The 16,851-nt window shown below is 41.2% G+C and overlaps 1 protein-coding gene across 2 annotated transcripts in view; it reads right to left on the bottom strand.

Moving 5' to 3' along the window:
* cemip (cell migration inducing hyaluronidase 1) overlaps positions 1-16,851 on the bottom strand; it is a 365,428-nt gene that overhangs the window by 24,747 nt on the left and 323,830 nt on the right. For both annotated transcript variants that reach the window (XM_060941115.1, XM_060941116.1), the window contains exons 15-21: positions 10,379-10,448; positions 9,908-10,036; positions 5,843-5,928; positions 2,872-3,003; positions 2,261-2,296; positions 1,798-1,953; positions 306-486 (exon numbers count right to left, since the gene is read on the bottom strand). In XM_060941115.1, the coding sequence (XP_060797098.1) occupies positions 306-486; positions 1,798-1,953; positions 2,261-2,296; positions 2,872-3,003; positions 5,843-5,928; positions 9,908-10,036; positions 10,379-10,448 (790 nt within the window). The remainder of the gene's footprint in view (positions 1-305; positions 487-1,797; positions 1,954-2,260; positions 2,297-2,871; positions 3,004-5,842; positions 5,929-9,907; positions 10,037-10,378; positions 10,449-16,851) is intronic.

Here is a 16,851-nt window from a genome sequence, read left to right as displayed (position 1 = left end):
TTGGATGGAAGTGATGGAGGAAAAATGGATGGTGTGAGGCTATGTAATAAATTGAAATCCCATTGATAAAACTTCTGTATTATTTGGAGCTAAGCACATTCCTGGATGTATAATTTTATAGTGATTTTATAAATCATGCATCTATTCCCTCTATTGTCAGATATTTCACAGTCTGAATACATTATTCCCTCATAGTTCAAGGCCAATGGCTCCATGCATTCGCTTTTAACAGTGTGTAATAGTTCTGAGATAGTATGAGAAGCTGGGCATTTTCAAAGAGGTGTGACTCGAATGTTGGATCTCACCGGAACATCATCAAATGTGATGGCAGAGACGTTGTTGTTGGGACAGCTCTGCCACGAGTTGTTGAGACGGAAGCCAAAAGCACTTGTATGCCGTCCATCGAGAGCAACATACTTCCGGAAAGTGCAGTTCTGGACGTTGATGGGGCCATCGTAGATCTGCATGCCACGAATGGGGAAATCCCTGCAGGACACAGAATAGTGAGGCTTGAACATATTTGTACTTGATCCTATTGGCCAGTAGAGATTGTCACGCCTAGTTCAAGTAGCTAATAAAATTAGCCCGAAACCACATTTAAGGTCAAATGGACTTTGGGGCGTGAGTCTGCCTCACTCTGCCCCCACCACATCATGACAGCCTACTGCAGGGGTGTCCAAACTGATCCATAAAGGGCCGTGTGGCTGCAGGTTTTCATTCCAGCCATGCAGCAGCACCCTGATTTGGCTCATTCAATCAACTGACACACCCACCCTTTAATCAAGGGTGGGTGTGGCTGCAAGTATTTGACTGTGTGAAGACAGTTCAGTTGATTGAATGAGCCAAGTCAGGTGTGCTGCTGCATGGCTGGAATGAAAACCTGCAGCCACAAGGCCCTTTATGGATCAGTTTGGACACCCCTGGCCTACTGTCTTTTTTTTCTTTTACTGGCTATATTAGTCCTATATGCACAACCGTTTTTGTTTTTTTTTTTTAGTCTTGACTCTGTATTGTCCTAAATTTTAACCTGTTGTTTACAAAAGGATTTGTATAGTTAATTTATTTTGCTGTGTACATTCTTGTATTGGTATATTGTGTATTTGTATAAGACAGAGTAATTGCACTGGTATATCCCTGCATTATTCACTTTTTGCACTGCCACCATGGTACCATACACATTCTATTCTACCATAGCATCCTACTGAACCACTTCCACTATGCATACTGCCTTAGAATCTGTGATCATCTCACAATTGTCTTCTGTGAGGATTTTTTTTTCTTCTTTTGCATTTGTATGTCTGTGTCATATAAGCTATTAGATGCCTTAATTTCCTTTGGGGATGACTAAAGTATCCATCCATCCATCTAGCTAGCTAGTTATCATTAAAGGTCTATAAGGAATTTTTAATGACTAGGACCATCTCTTTTGTAACTACACAGGGGTGGGTTTCCCAAAAGCATCATAGCACAAAGATCATCATTAAATGGTCGAGCGAGCATCACAATGACCACTCTCTCTCCTAGTCACGATGCTCTTAGCATTAAGAGGCTTTTGAGAAACCCACCCCAGCTTAGCTGCATAATTTTTTTTTAATTCTTCCAAACTCTTTGTTTAAAACAAACGATTTGATGCTAAATTCAGAATAGACCATCCTGATCCTTTCAGCATCCAAAAAGAAGTTCCACTCCATTTGTAGCTGAAACTGCAGCCATATCTTTGGTGCTGATGAGATACAATGATGAAAAATGTCAATACCAGCAGGGGAGAAAAGAATTCTGGGAACTGTAAGTGCTTACACTCCTCTCGGGAGGGTCCTGCTGCTGTGGTCCAAACCACTTGGTCCCCAGATGCGGCCATCAGGGAAAGGCATGCCTCGGTTCTCGCTCTCTCCCACAAACAGCGAGTTCTTCACCTCTTGCCTGGAGCCATCATCATCTGGGAAGGTACCTCCACTACACACACACACACATACACACACAGGCAGTGTGAGAGAAACGCCCAGATAAATGTGCGCCCCATTGTGCATGCTCATCAGGTCCCTGAGCCAGGAGCTTCACACCACTGAATTACTTTCACAACTGCTCAAAGCATCCGATTTCCCCAATGCATCTCAGGAAGCCTCCCATATATGGCATTTTCCAATTACAGCCCTAGCACAGTGGCCTGGGCTAAATTTGGCAAACATAAAAGCATCCATTTTATTATGATTGCAAAATGTGTGCGAGGGGCAAAAAAAAAAAGAATGATTAGCAACCCTACCTGGCTAGAGTGAGGCCAATCCCATTATCGGCAAACCTGCAGACAATAAAAAAGACAGTCAATGGCAGGCAGACATCATGATTTTTTTTTAAATAATAATAAGGCTGCACAGAATTTATTAAAATTATAGCATGCAGCTAATATTCACTGAGTGATATAACTGACTGATAACGATGGTATTCATAATGACAATCAGTGGCATCAGTGTTTCTCACTGATTTTTTAAAAATTTTTATTTAACTGAAGTTTTTCATCTATATTCTTTTTTAAATGTGATTTCTGTCTTGTAAAGCACTTTGAACTTTTGTGCTGCATGAATGATAAAATTATAAATAATGATTATGATCATAATTACAATCACTCTCTCCAAGGTTAATTGAGGTGAAAGCCGTGGGTTTGAACAGTAAAATATGTTGCAGGGATAGATCTGATGTGGATACACAGGATTCGATGTTGAAGCTGCATGCTGATTGACAGACCAATAGACCAGTACATGCATTTATTAATTAATTTATTTTTGATTTCTGGTGTATTATTATTATTAATGCAGTATTAAAGAAAAACAAGTCACTAACAGTTCACTGATTTTGACTTCCTTCAAGTGTACTTACTGGCAGTCGTCGAGCCAGATGTCTCCTCCCCTGAGCCACGCCCCATGGTCCTGGTTCTTATAGGCAACGAAGTGGTGGATGAGAGCAGGCACTCTGGGTTTAAAGGGGTCAGCATCCAGATGAGGGCTATACCTGTCCAACGTTACGGACAATCGTCGTCAAACTAAGGCTACATCCACACGACAACAGCAACGAGATTTTTTTTTTTTTAAATATCGCGTCCACATGGGCAACGGATCAGTAAAATTTCAGGTACGTATGGCAACGCAGCGCTTGCTGAAAATGATGCAATACACATGCCACACCTCTACGTGCGCTGCAAGACGGTCCCATTGGAGACACCAGAACAATAAAAGTAGTAGACGCATGCGCATAAACCCCTTCTTCTGTAGCATTAGCCACAAAGTTTTGATTATTAATCAGTAGCGTAAAACGAAAGACGTGGAAAGAGGAATGAATGGGGGTAAATGGAAGCCGGTACGCCAACATTCTGAGATCCTCCAGAATTCTTTAATGGTCCGGAATAAATTGAATGCTACACGTTGATGGATTACTTTGTTCTTCTACGCCCTTTTTGAGGAATGTATTGTCGGACTTAAACCAACATCTGAAGAGGTGAGATCGCTCCTTTTTTTTTCCTATTTTTGCTGGCGGGATTGTTTTTGTTTTTGGAAAGTGCATGGGCGGCGCGCGGTTTGGTACTGCTTCCGCAGTGTTTGGACTAAAGACTCTGCCCTAAGGGCTATTCTCTCACTCTCTCTCTCTCTCTCTCTCTCTCACTTTGCACCATTACACAATAAATATTCACAGTGAAAATATTTTCTAAGCTCGTTTCATGAACCAAGTTATAGGATTTGTTGACAACTCGCATCGAGTTCGTTACACTTCTACCCGGCGTGAAGCACTGACAGTCATGTGGTTGTGACATCATCGTAAACAAATCCGTTCTATTCATCCAGACGACTTCGCAACAGCGCCGTTGCCAGATTTTTTCACTCTGGAACCCGTTCTCAAAAGATTTTGTTTTGGGGCACCCAAAACACCGGTGCCGTGTGGACACCAGGCCGAAACGATAAACAATTTTATCAGATTCACCTGAATCCGTTGCCGTGTGGACAGGGCCTAAGGCTGAAGGAGGAACTGTGACTAATCTCATCTCATCTCATCATCTCAAGCCGCTTTATCCTTCTACAGGGTTGCAGGCAAGCTGGAGCCTATCCCAGCTGACTACGGGCGAAAGGCGGGGTACACCCTGGACAAGTCGCCAGGTCATCACAGGGCTGACACATAGACACAGACAACCATTCAAACTCACATTCACACCTACGGTCAATTTTAGAGTCACCAGTTAACCTAACCTGCATGTCTTTGGACTGTGGGGGAAACCGGAGCACCCGGAGGAAACCCACGCGGACACGGGGAGAACATGCAAACTCCACACAGAAAGGCCCTCACCGGCCCCGGGGCTCGAACCCAGGACCTTCTTGCTGTGAGGCGACAGCGCTAACCACTACACCACCGTGCCGCCCCTGTGACTAATCACTTGTCAATATACGCTAACAGCTGACGTCGGCATAGAATAAAAAGAAAGTGTCCTGGCTGATGTACATTTGAGGGTTCACGTTTTAAGATTTTGGAAGGAGACAGGTGGTGCAGTGGGTACTGTTGCCACCTTACAGTCCCATGGTCCCTCATTCAATGCTGAGTTTGGATTATTTTCTGTGTTTTGCATGTTCTCGTCCTGTCTATGTGGGTTTCCTACCAACTCCCAAAACATGCTTGTATTGTGGATTAACGACTCCAAATGGCCCCGAGTTGGGAATGAGTGAGAGTATGTGCATTTATGATGTCCCACCATGGCCTGGTGTCTCATTCTGGGTGACTTCCTGCCTCACACCTAGTGTTGCTAGTTTAGGCTCTGGATTCATCATGACCAGAGGAAAAGGTTATCGAAGATACATTAATGAATGTTTATACACATGTCTAATTATTCACTTCCTCATATCATGGATATCTGAAATTTACAAGGTGTATGTATAGATGACCCAAGTCTCAGGTTTGCAAACAAAAAAGCTGTAGCTTTCTTCTTCTTTCGGCTGTTCCCATTAGTGGTCGCCACAGCAGATGATGTCCCTCCATCTCCTCCTGTCCTCTGTATCTTTTTCTGTTACATCAACCATCCTCATGTCTTCCTTCACCACATCCATAAATCTCATCTTTGGTCTTCCTCTTTTCCTTCTACCTGGCAACTCCATCTCCAGCATTCTTTTCCCACTATACCCTGGATCTCTCCTCTGTACGTGTCCCAACCATTTCAATCTCACCTCTCTCACTTTGTCTTCAAGTCGTCGTACATGTCCTGTCCCTCTAATATTCTCATTTCTAATCCTGTCCAACTTTGTCACTCCCAATGAGAATCTCAACATCTTCAGCTATGCTACCTCCAGTTCAGCCTCCTGTCTTTTTGTCAGTACCACTGTCCCCAAACCATACAACATCGCTGCTCTTACTACTGTCCTGTACACTTTCCCTTTCACTCTTGCTGGCAACCTGCTGTCACAAATCACTCCTGACTCTCTCCTCCATTCATTCCAACCTGCTTGCACTCTCTTCTTCACTTCTCTTCCACACTCACTGTTACTTTGTACAGTTGACCCCAGATATTTGAAATCCTCTGCTTTAACCACCTCTATTCCTTGCAGCTGTACCATTCCACTGTCCTCCCCCTCATTCACGCACATGTACTCCATCTTGCTCCTACTGTAGCTGTATTATACTGTACTGCACAGCTGTACTGTGCGTATTTTGAACGATGATACACTGATCAAATAACACCCACCCACCTCAGAAGACATTTCACACAAACAACATCCTGCCATTTGGTGTAAGAGGACGAGTGTGTAAATGCGATTTTTAGTTGAATTATGGCATTTTCTAACGCTGTCAACGTCAAGCACTGTGTGTGACTCACCTGGCCCCTATGAGCGACAGATAGGGTCTCTTGTCCTTGGCATTAGCTTCAGTGGTTTTTACACCATTGTCAAGGATCATCCCAGCCTGTAGAAAAATGTACAAAAACAAAAAAACAAATGAGTCTCATCTCATTATCTGTAGCCGCTTTATCTTGTTCTACAGGGTCGCAGGCGAGCTGGAGCCTATCCCAGCTGACTACGGGCAAAAGGCAGGGTACACCCTGGACAAGTCGCCAGGTCATCACAGGGCTGACACATAGACAAACATTCACACCTACGGTCAATTTAGAGTCACCAGTTAACCTAACCTGCATGTCTTTGGACTGTGGGGGAAACCAGAGCACCTGGAGGAAACCCACACGGACAACATGCAAACTCCGCACAGAAAGGCCCTCGCCGGCCACGGGGCTCGAACCCGGACCTTCTTGCTGTGAGGCGACAGCACTAACCACTACACCACCATGCCGCCTAAACAAATGAATGCAAAGAGTTATTAAAAAAAGAGCCCTGTCAAAGGAGAGGAGTTTGTTGGGTGGATGGGGTTTTTTTGTTTGTTTTTTGTTTTTTCTTAAAGAGGTTGTCCATTTACTGTGGGATATTAATAATCCTCAAGGCTGCCTGATTATCTAGAATGACACTAAACCATTCCCTCGTCTTCAATTTAATGAGTAAAAAAAAAAGGAGGAACAACATTTTTCTGATGAAAAAAATTCCACTGAACAGCTTTTCATTGTGAAACCATATTACCTAGGGCAACTATATCGCAGCCAAAAGCAGCGTTTACACATGCCAGCTCGTGGCTTCAGATGGATTGGAATTCAATTATATTTTACATTATTCATTTGGCTGACATTTTCATCCAAAATGCCTTGGAAGCAGAGTCCAATCCAAGTGTAGAGCTGAGTGCTTGAGGTTCTCTTCTGGGAAATAAACTGGTCCTATCCCAGCTGACTATGGGTGAGAGGCAGGGTACACCCTGGACAAGTCGCCAGATCATCACAGGGCTGACACATAGAGACAAACAACCATCCTCAAACACCCCTATGGTCAATTTCGAGCCACCAATTAGCCTTACCTGCATGTCTTTGGACTGTAGGGGAAACCGGAGCACCCAGAGAAAACCCACACAGACACGGGGAGAACATGCAAACTCCACACAGAAAGGCCCCCGTCAGCCACTGGGTTCGAACCCAGTACCTTCTTGTTGTGAAACACCAGTGCTAACCACTACACCACCCTAAAACGTTAATGGGTTTTTCAAATATTTATGTATAATAGGAATAAATAGAGAATAAATGAAGAGGAAATCCATGTGTTTATGAAAGATATTCTCATGTTCTAACTAACACCTTTCTCCACAAGTGTGGTGGTGTCTTTTTTTGTTTGTTTGTTTTTTTAATTAAGTTTTATTTTTCAGTCAAGCATCACTCAAAATGTCTGACAGAGAAGCAGATGATTTCATATTTTCCCTCTTAAATTTTAAAATGTTCTCCTGCTAGACTATACACAACAGTATTGATGATCATTACTAAATCAGGCAACTTAGGAAACGTGGAAAAAAAAAATAAGACCATCACTTTTTAATATATGCCCTGAAATAACTGTGCCTTTCCAATATGTTTCACCAGTTTCAAGAGAGAGATATATTAATCATGTCCATCGTTTTCTTGACTCAATGACCCGGTGTACAGTATAAGATGCATTTAAAGCAGCTAATGATTCAATATGACAATTATTATTCAGATCTGTTAAGCTACAGTGTAATTGTGTGCAGTTAATCTCATCTTTCTTAGTGATTTGCGTGATGTTGGGCTCCTTAATGCTAATCATTCCAACATTATTCCAGTTAATTCCATGCTGCTTGATAATCAATGGGACTTGGGAATTGACTTTTGTATACATACAGTACATTTTACACAGGCGGAAGCAAGACAGGATTTCAGCAAAGAACAATCTTCACTAAAAGATCAACAAATATCATTTTCACATTTCACCTTTGTATTTTAAGGTTCCGTCTCGGGTGAGCTTGAATGCCAGACAGAACCTTATAATGTTAAGGTCACGAAATGACATTTGTGTTTATTACAGTGATTCTATTTCCAGCGGTGGTGCAGCCAATAATTAATTTCAGCGCAGGGATGAGGAAATGTACCACATGATCTAAAGTCAGGTCTCCACATGATCTGTACTATTATACTTAAACATGCAATGATCCATCAGCCAATCTTGATATCTTAATAACTTTGCCCTAAAATACGTTTGACAGTTCCACAGAAAATGATTAAAATAAGGTGTTGGTAAAAGGGGAAAAAAACATTTTATCTTATAAACCCAGAGGTACCATTCTCTTTCTACATTTCCTGCAGTAAACCTGTCGTACTTTACCCCATTACCTCAATATCCTTGAGCTCAGAGTGTCGCAAGCTAGCTTTCAAACAAAAAAAAAAATGAACGCATAGTCCTGACTGGTTAATCCTGCTTTTTCACCAGTGGGTAGTGAATCAAATGTAATTACACAAACTAAGACAAAATCTATTTGCTAATTTGACCTTTGGGGTGGTTATGTATTGAATTGTAAATATAATGACAGTGTTTCATGCAATAATTGTGCTATTATGTTCATAAAATGTGTATATATAATAATCTGTGCTGTGTGTGTTTAATTATCCACAGAGAACCACTTGGAAATTGAAAATATTTAAGTGGGATTCAAACCTAAAGATAAAATCCATCCCATATCTATGGCACTGATTTCTAGTGATCATTTATTTAGTGGCAATTAAAGTACCAAAAAAGCCGTTTGTTTATTTATTTCTCTCTCTCATGCTTTTATTTGCAAGCTCCTTATAATAATCCATAAATTGAACTCTACTCTTCCCACATTCAGTACATGTACATGCACACTAATATTCATTTAATATTCCAAATATGACAATATTCTGAAGGTGGCAGGTGGTGTAGTGGTGAGCACTGTCGCCTTACAGCAAGAAGGTTCTGGGTTCAAGACCAAAGGCTGACGGGGGCCTTTCTGTGCGGAGTTTGCATGTTCTCCCCGTGTCTGTGTGGGTTTCCTTCGGTTTCCCCCACATTCCAAAGACATGCAGGTTAGGTTAACTGGTGGCTCTAAATTGAGCGTAGGTGTGAATGTGAGTGTGAATGGTTGTTTGTCTCTGTGTGTCAGCCCTGCGATAACCTGGCGACTTATCCAGGGTGTACCCCGCCTTTCACCCATAGTCAGCTGGGATAGGCTCCAGCTTGCCCGCGACCCTGACAGGATAAGCGGTTATGGATAATGGATGGATGGACAATATTCTGAATTTGAGATGGGTCACAAACAACTGTTTGGATATTCTGAATTTGGCATTTCCTGATCAAGACATGTGGGATATGCTGATATTATTTGGGTTTTAGGGGCATTCTTTGGACATTCAGAATATGCGTCTCAACTGGGGCTTTTCCAGTTTGTGACACATGGCTTCTTGCCTGTTTACGATCAGCTCTGTGCGTTGTACACAAACCAACTAGACAACAGTTTGCAAGGCTGGGATAGAAAAGTGGCTGCATGTAAACGGGAATATTAGTGGAATATTCATTTTCATTAGCCATTTAAATAGCTTGGTGGGAATATTGTCTTTTTAGGAATAAGGGCAAAAACGGGAATATTTTGTGCATGTAAATGTAGTGATTATGGGTTTCTATGAAAGAAGCTGCTCTTCCCCGGTCTCCTAAATCCTAGTTTAAACCATGCCTAGTTCTGGATTCAGTTTCCATCAGCCCCCAACTGTTCCCTCCATGCTGTGTTGAATGAGTTCTGCATATCATACATACTGAAACCAGCAAAATGGAATCGGATACGTTCTCCTCCTCAGAAGGTTCAGGTGTGCACATGAGATGAAGGAAAGATGGAGAATTTGTAAGCTTTCTCCTGCACACACTGATCATAAATCTTTTCCAACAGCATCCTCATGAGAATGGTGGAGAGTGGTCCATAATGCCCAACCTATTTATCTCTCTCTCTCTCTCTCTCTCTCTCTCACACACACGCAGTACATACATACACTCACCCTATAGTTAGAGTGGGCTCGGTTGTTGGTGAATTGTCCCAGCGGAGTGTGTTCTGTTTTGCCTGGTGAATACATGCCCTCTGATGGACCGGTGGGGACGTGGTGGAAAATGAACCAGAACCCTGTCTCCTGCGCGCGCACACACACACACACACAGTTCAGCATGAGGGCCATATGAGTCTGCATTAATGGCTTCACATAATGTTACCAAAGGCAGTGAGGGAGAACACTCAGCAGTGGGTAATAACACACACACACACACACACTTACTTTCTCCAATTTTTTTTTGTCTCACTTTCTGTTCCTTTCATACCCACATAATGTCTGTTACATACTCTTACACTCTTAAAAAACAATATGAAGGCAATAATTTTTTCTGTAATGTGCCAGATGTAGCTGTGCTAGCTGTTCAAGCTCACACTGATGCTAAACGTCATTAATTACACTTCTCAGCAGTGTAACATCACTCACCTCAGAACCTGCAGCTGCGCAGTCGATCAGGTTGTTATTGGGGTTAGCGATCCAAAAGGTAGAGGTGGCACTGAAATACAGAGAGAGAAGGAGTTGTGGGGGGGGATTCACTGTAATTAATTACACACATACAAGATGGACCAAAAAAGTCTGTATGTCTAATGAAGTGGCAGAAGAAGTGTCTATAGTGTTTAAAATCCCATCAGCACTGCTGGATCTGATACAATCGTACCAGAGACATTCTATGGGACCCTGGGTGAGAGTTTGAAAATAAGCCTCAATATTATAACTTTAGTGCCAGTGGCGTTATTAGTCATATACTGTACCATTCTGGGGTGAGCATGTATTGTATATTTATTCTATCCACAGTCACTGGATATGAGTAATCGCGCACTCTGATTGGCTACTCTACTACTAGGATATCAGCTCATATACCGTGAGGAGAGAAAAGCAAAATGGCGGAGTGTGTTGCTGAACCAACCGAGGACGAAATAAAAACTCTACTCAAAACCAAAACCCCCAAAAATAAACAAGAAAAGCAAGAAAATATGGAATAAAAGTATTTCATAGTAAGAACATATCTTTTTTTTTTGTATTTCAAGAATTATTGTTATTATAGGATTTTTCACAAATTGCTACTGTCATTTCGGCAGTTTGTTTACATTCTAAGCAGAAATGATTTTGTCGGATGTTTTGTATAAAGTTTTTAGTGATCGAATTTGCAAAAAATAAAAATAAGAATGCTCTGTTTCTCAAAATCCAGTGAATGTGGATAGAATAAAACAGTTATTCCATTCAATTTCATCGTACATGGCTTATAATCGACTCGGTGCTACGCGCCTCGTCAGCTATCAGCTCATGTACGACTCGATCTTGTGGAATAACTGTTAAATGTTGGGTGGGCAACTAAAATCAGTATGAAAAGAAGAACTGTACACTGTTAGAAGAAATGTGTAGGAAAAATTACATAAATTATGTGTCGCACTCAAGTTTACACATTTCTGTCAATATTAAGTAAAACCGTCTTGGAAGAATTCAGCTTTTTTACACACAGTTATGTGCAGTTACAAGATTAACCTGTGAATTTTGAATTTTCACAACATTCAATGTTCATTTTCAATTTCTGTACTGATGCTTGGTGAACGTTCTCTTTGTTACCACCACCAAACCTGTGACACGCAAAGCAGAAATTTCGTGCCAGAGTACTCTAGCCACATTCAAGACTGGTACCAGACGGCACTAAAATGAGTAAAAGAATTGGAGGATGAATTTTGCAGCCCTTTACACAGAGTCAAGGTCAGGTACATGCTCTGCAGAGGCAGCAGTATGGTCCGAGTTCACGGAAGACCGTATTTGAATAAGCCAACTATGCAGCTATGCTTTCACCTTTTTCCTACGGCCAATAATCATTTCATCTCATCTCATTATCTCTAGCCGCTTTATCCTGTTCTACAGGGTCGCAGGCAAGCTGGAGTCCATCCCAGCTGACTACGGGCGAAAGGCGGGGTACACCCTGGACAAGTCGCCAGGTCACCACAGGGCTGACACATAGACACAGACAACCATTCACACTCACATTCACACCTACGGTCAATTTAGAGTCACCAGTTAACCTAACCTGCATGTCTTTGGACTGTGGGGGAAACCGGAGCACCCGGAGGAAACCCACACGGACACGGGGAGAACATGCAAACTCTGCACAGAAAGGCCCTCATCGGCCACGGGGCTCGAACCCGGTCCTTCTTGCTGTGAGGCAGATCGATAACCAGATACATACATAACTTCAAATGTATTAAATTTATAACCAGGTTTTTGTGACTGGCTATCGTAGCCTGCAGGGAATCGGCCGTCAGACATTCTGTCGCATGTCCCAGACCTGGTGAAATGTAACTGAATTGTCTTGGCCAGCCCTAAGGGTCCCATCTGCATCCCATCATTGCTGAGGAGTCTACTCCCATCACCCAATCAAGCATCCAGCCAGAGCAGGTCATGATATTTTTTAACCATATTAACATGCCATTGTTGTGTATTATGCCTGATGTCAAGACTCTCGTCTCTGCGAGCCTATCATGCAGATTTAATACTTGTGTCATTTTTAGGGCATACCTAACAACCTGTGTTTTCTCCCCCCCCCCCCCCCCAATCTGTCCCTCTGAGTTGCATGTTGGTCCTGGGATTGAGATGCTGGCCTCTTCTGCCCCTCGGACCTGCTTGACCCATCCTGGTGCCCTGTGTCTGGTCGGAGTTTTATCGCATCGCTCCTGTGGAGGACGGCCCCATGAGGACAGTTGAGGGTTACACCTGGAGGATGCTCTGGACTCTTACAGTAATGCTTTTATGGCTGAGGACTACAGTTGACTTGCTAACTTTAGGACTGCAGTTGTCATGAACAGTTTTGCACTCAAGTTTCCATCAATGAAGAGTTACAACATCAACGAAGCTGTCTTCATGTTAAAACTGTTAATGTTATAGTCATGCTGTCTGTTGTTGCCCAAATGAGGATGGGTTCCCTTTTGAGTCTGGTTCCTCTCGAGGTTTCTTCCTCATGTCATCTGAGGGAGTTTTTCCTTACCACCGTCGCCACAGGCTTGCCCATTGGGGATAGATTAGGGACAAAATTAGCTCATGTTTTAAGTCGTTCAAATTCTGTAAAGCTGCTTTGCGACAATTTTTATTGTTAAAAGCGCTATACAAATAAACTTGACTTGACTTGAGGCGACAGCGCGAACCACTACACCACCGTGCCGCCCGGCCAATAATCAATTTGAGAGAATTCAAAGAGTTAAAAGTCAGAAAACATTTTTGAAACAAACTCTGCCCTGATCACCCATAACCACGCCCCTGGTTCATGTTATGAAATGTGTCCTGACATAAAACATCCATGTAATCAGTGCAAAAGTAAGCAGGGTTTAAAAAATTTTTTTTTAAACGCTAGCAATAAAAGTCTTGGATAACATGCATTGGCTCTATAAAGCCCACATTGTTTTCAGAGCACCACCTGGACAACCAGCAATTCAGCGACCATAACCTGCTGTAAGCTACATCTCCACACCGCATTGGGATGGGGCCAGAGCATACTACAGCATTGGACATTGCCTTCGCTAATTTAAACACCTCTACAAAGTTACTCGTAGTAACCTCAGACTGACGAAGGCATATATCATTAGCTCCTACATGGATAACTATCTTTAGGAACCTGTGCTTGCCTAGGACCCTACGATTACCTGCTATGTCTGGCGCCCTGGCTCTCAGTATACACCTGACTAAGGCTGCTGGTGTCCCTAAAGGCCGAAAACTTGACTTGACATGGATACAAATAAATTCGTTGCAACAAACTGGAAGTATAAAATGGGGGCAGCCATGGTGAGAGAAGCAGCCTTGGGCCCAAAGGGTCATGGGTTTGATTCACGGGACTGGCAGGAAAAATGTGAGTGAATGAACAGCACTTTTCCCTCCCTCTGTATCATGGCTGAAGTGTCTTTGAGCAAGCCACCTAACCCCCAACTGCTTCCTGGACACTGTGGCATAGCTAACCACACATACCCACAGCAGTGTGTGTGTGCGCTCATTCCTCATGCACATGTGTGTGTTCACTGCTTCAGATGGGTTAAATGCAGAGGAGGACTTTCATTGCCCTTAGCAAAAAGAAGTTTATTCAAGTGTACTATGAGTATACTTATTTTTTACTAAAACTGCAGAAGTATACTTGAAGTTGACTTTTTATAAACTATATTTTATATACTTAAGAATAGTATAGTGAAGTATACTTGGCTTATACTGAAAAGTATAAACAAAAGTCTAAGACTAAGTACATTAATACTAACACTTATACTTTAATACTAAAACGTATACTTTAGTATACTTTTCACGTTTTTCTGCCACAAAGTACTAATACTTAGTATATCTTGCTCCAAGTGCATAATAAGGTCAAGTCATTGACTCATGCTTAACATTTAATGTATATATTAATATAACATAATGCTGGAGTTTAAAACTTTACAGTATATAGTATGTGTGCTCAATTGCATTATCTTTATGTACCTTAAAATCATACACAAAAACAGAAAAACTTTTGACTTGACTTTATTGATCAATTTCTCCAGTAAGGAAGGACTTGATTTCATAGGTCTTTATTTTTGAAATGTTTGAAAATATATCAAACTTGTTTTCAACATTCTGTCTTGTGATTTTGTAAATGCATCACACTCTTGTGTACATACAGTATGAGTAAACTTTAAGAATACATTAAGGAGTATATTTCCAGTATATAAATAGTAAGCTACAAGTAATATGCCAAGCAAACTTAAAGTATAACAAGTAAACTAGTGAAATAACCAACGTTTATAACAGTATACTTAAAGTATACAATAATAAACTAAAAATAGGGACTTGAAGTATGTAACTAAGGGGTGTTGTGGCTCAGTCAACTAAAGCGCCATACCAAAAATCTGGGGACCTGGGTTCGATTCCAACCCAAGGTAATTTCCTGATCCCTCTCCTGCTCATTTCCTGTCTCTACACTGTCCTATCCATTAAAGGTGAAAAAAGCCCCAAAAAAGAAGTATATCGATAAGTGTACTTGTGGTATACTTTAAGCATGCAAGAGGGATATACCAAGTACATTGATAGTATATAGATGAGTGTACTTGTTGTATACTTTAAAGTGTACTTTTGCAAACTTAAAATGAACTTTAAAGTATACTTTTATAAACTTGAAATGTTCCAATTTAGTCCGAAAAAGTATTAAATTTGTATACTTTCTAGTACACTAAAAGTACATGGTCTGTAGTATACTTGCTATACTTATACTCATACTGAAGCATACTTAATAAAATGAACTTTAAGTATACTACTTTTTGCTAAGGGTGTGTTTGCGTGTACATGTGACAAAAATAAACGCTTCTTATTCAGTGTGGTTATTTTTTAAATTTAGTCCAAATATACAAGGGCAGAATAATTGTACATTATATATCTTACATATCGATACATCTCTTCCCAATTTACTTTCAAACCTAAGAAATAAAATGTTTGTTTTGAAACTATGCATTAGTGCTGTAAAACATGCATACAGGTGAGAAACTAAAGGAAAAAAAAAAAACTACATGGAGGGCCAGATATGCAAAGCTGATCTAGTAAGCTGTTTGCACCTCTTTCCAGGGACAACTTGGTCACATTCTGCATGGAAAAAGACCCGTGTGTCATGTTAAAAAAAAATGCCATACAAGCCGAACCAGCAACTGACTGACTGCAAATAAAACAGTGTTGGTTTTGGGCTCTATTAGCTCTGTTTGCTCTGGTTACAGGGTTAATGTGCCTCAGATCCCACAGAATAACAGCGCTCTTCTCAAGGTTCAGCTTTTACATCTGTTCAGCATTTTAAAATGCAGAAATTATTTGGAAATTGTCTTTAAGTGCATTCAGAAATTCATGTCTGTGGACTGTGTAAAATGAGTCTAATCCTGCTCTTTGTGCACTCTTTGGGGTATTCATCTGGTTTTTATGATCATTTTGCAGAATTCTGCATGCAAGGCTTCTGACAGATGTTTCCCCATCTATTGTAGCTCTGGTGACTGAGTGGAACCCAGACTTCACTTCAGTACAGCAAAATAAGCTGGACTACACTATCAAATCATATGTAGCAGATTCAAAATGGGTATGGGTCAATGTTACAAATTTTTTTTTGAATTGCACGTACAGCTTTTTTTTTCTTTAATACGTTCCCCAGTATGCTGAAACTCCTGAATATGGTGATTATACTGAGGTAAAACTGTACTATCTCATGTGCTCTAAACGCTCAGAAAATAGAGTAGATTATTGTGCCTTTACGGGTACAACAGCTTGTCACTGGGGCAGTACCCTCTAAGGTACGCATTTGTACCCTTTATTAGGCATATCAGACGCTCACTGGCTGTGCTGTGAAAATTGTTCATGCAGATGCTCATCTAAGTTTCCAAAACCGTCATTGCTTAACTCTTGAATATTTTCTATCGTGAATACTATAATTAAAAAAGCTGGTAATTTCTGCTTTCCAAATACATGTATCTTGTTAAGATCTGTTTAGTACTTTGGGAGTAACTGCAGGTTGAAGTTGGTACAACAGAGTGCACACTCCGCTCGTGTGACGTCGGGAAACTGCTGGTGCTTTTTGAGTCACGGGAAAGTGGTCAGGCTCTCTCTCTTGCTTCTAATCGGTTTCTGACTGGATTACTCATGAATATCCATCTGATAACTTTTATAGGGACGTTCTCTCGCTCTCACTGTTTCTGATGAAGTATTCAGCAAAATTTTCCGTCTGCTAGTTTTGATGTTATGATTCACGGAAGACTTTCAAGTGAGTTTTCATAGCTTGACCTACTTATTTTTCTCAAATAAAACAGATTCATGTAAATAAATAACTATTTTAGAATATAACTGAAGTTGTTTTGATGAAAAATATTGAGATCTTAGTGGTCGGAATGAGATTAAAAAAAAAC

The sequence above is a fragment of the Neoarius graeffei genome, chromosome 15 (assembly GCF_027579695.1).
Source record: "Neoarius graeffei isolate fNeoGra1 chromosome 15, fNeoGra1.pri, whole genome shotgun sequence".
In the NCBI taxonomy this organism is placed as follows: domain Eukaryota; kingdom Metazoa; phylum Chordata; class Actinopteri; order Siluriformes; family Ariidae; genus Neoarius; species Neoarius graeffei.
The sequence above is the reverse complement of the archived record's forward strand: the minus strand, read 5'-3'. Positions and strand labels throughout refer to the sequence as shown.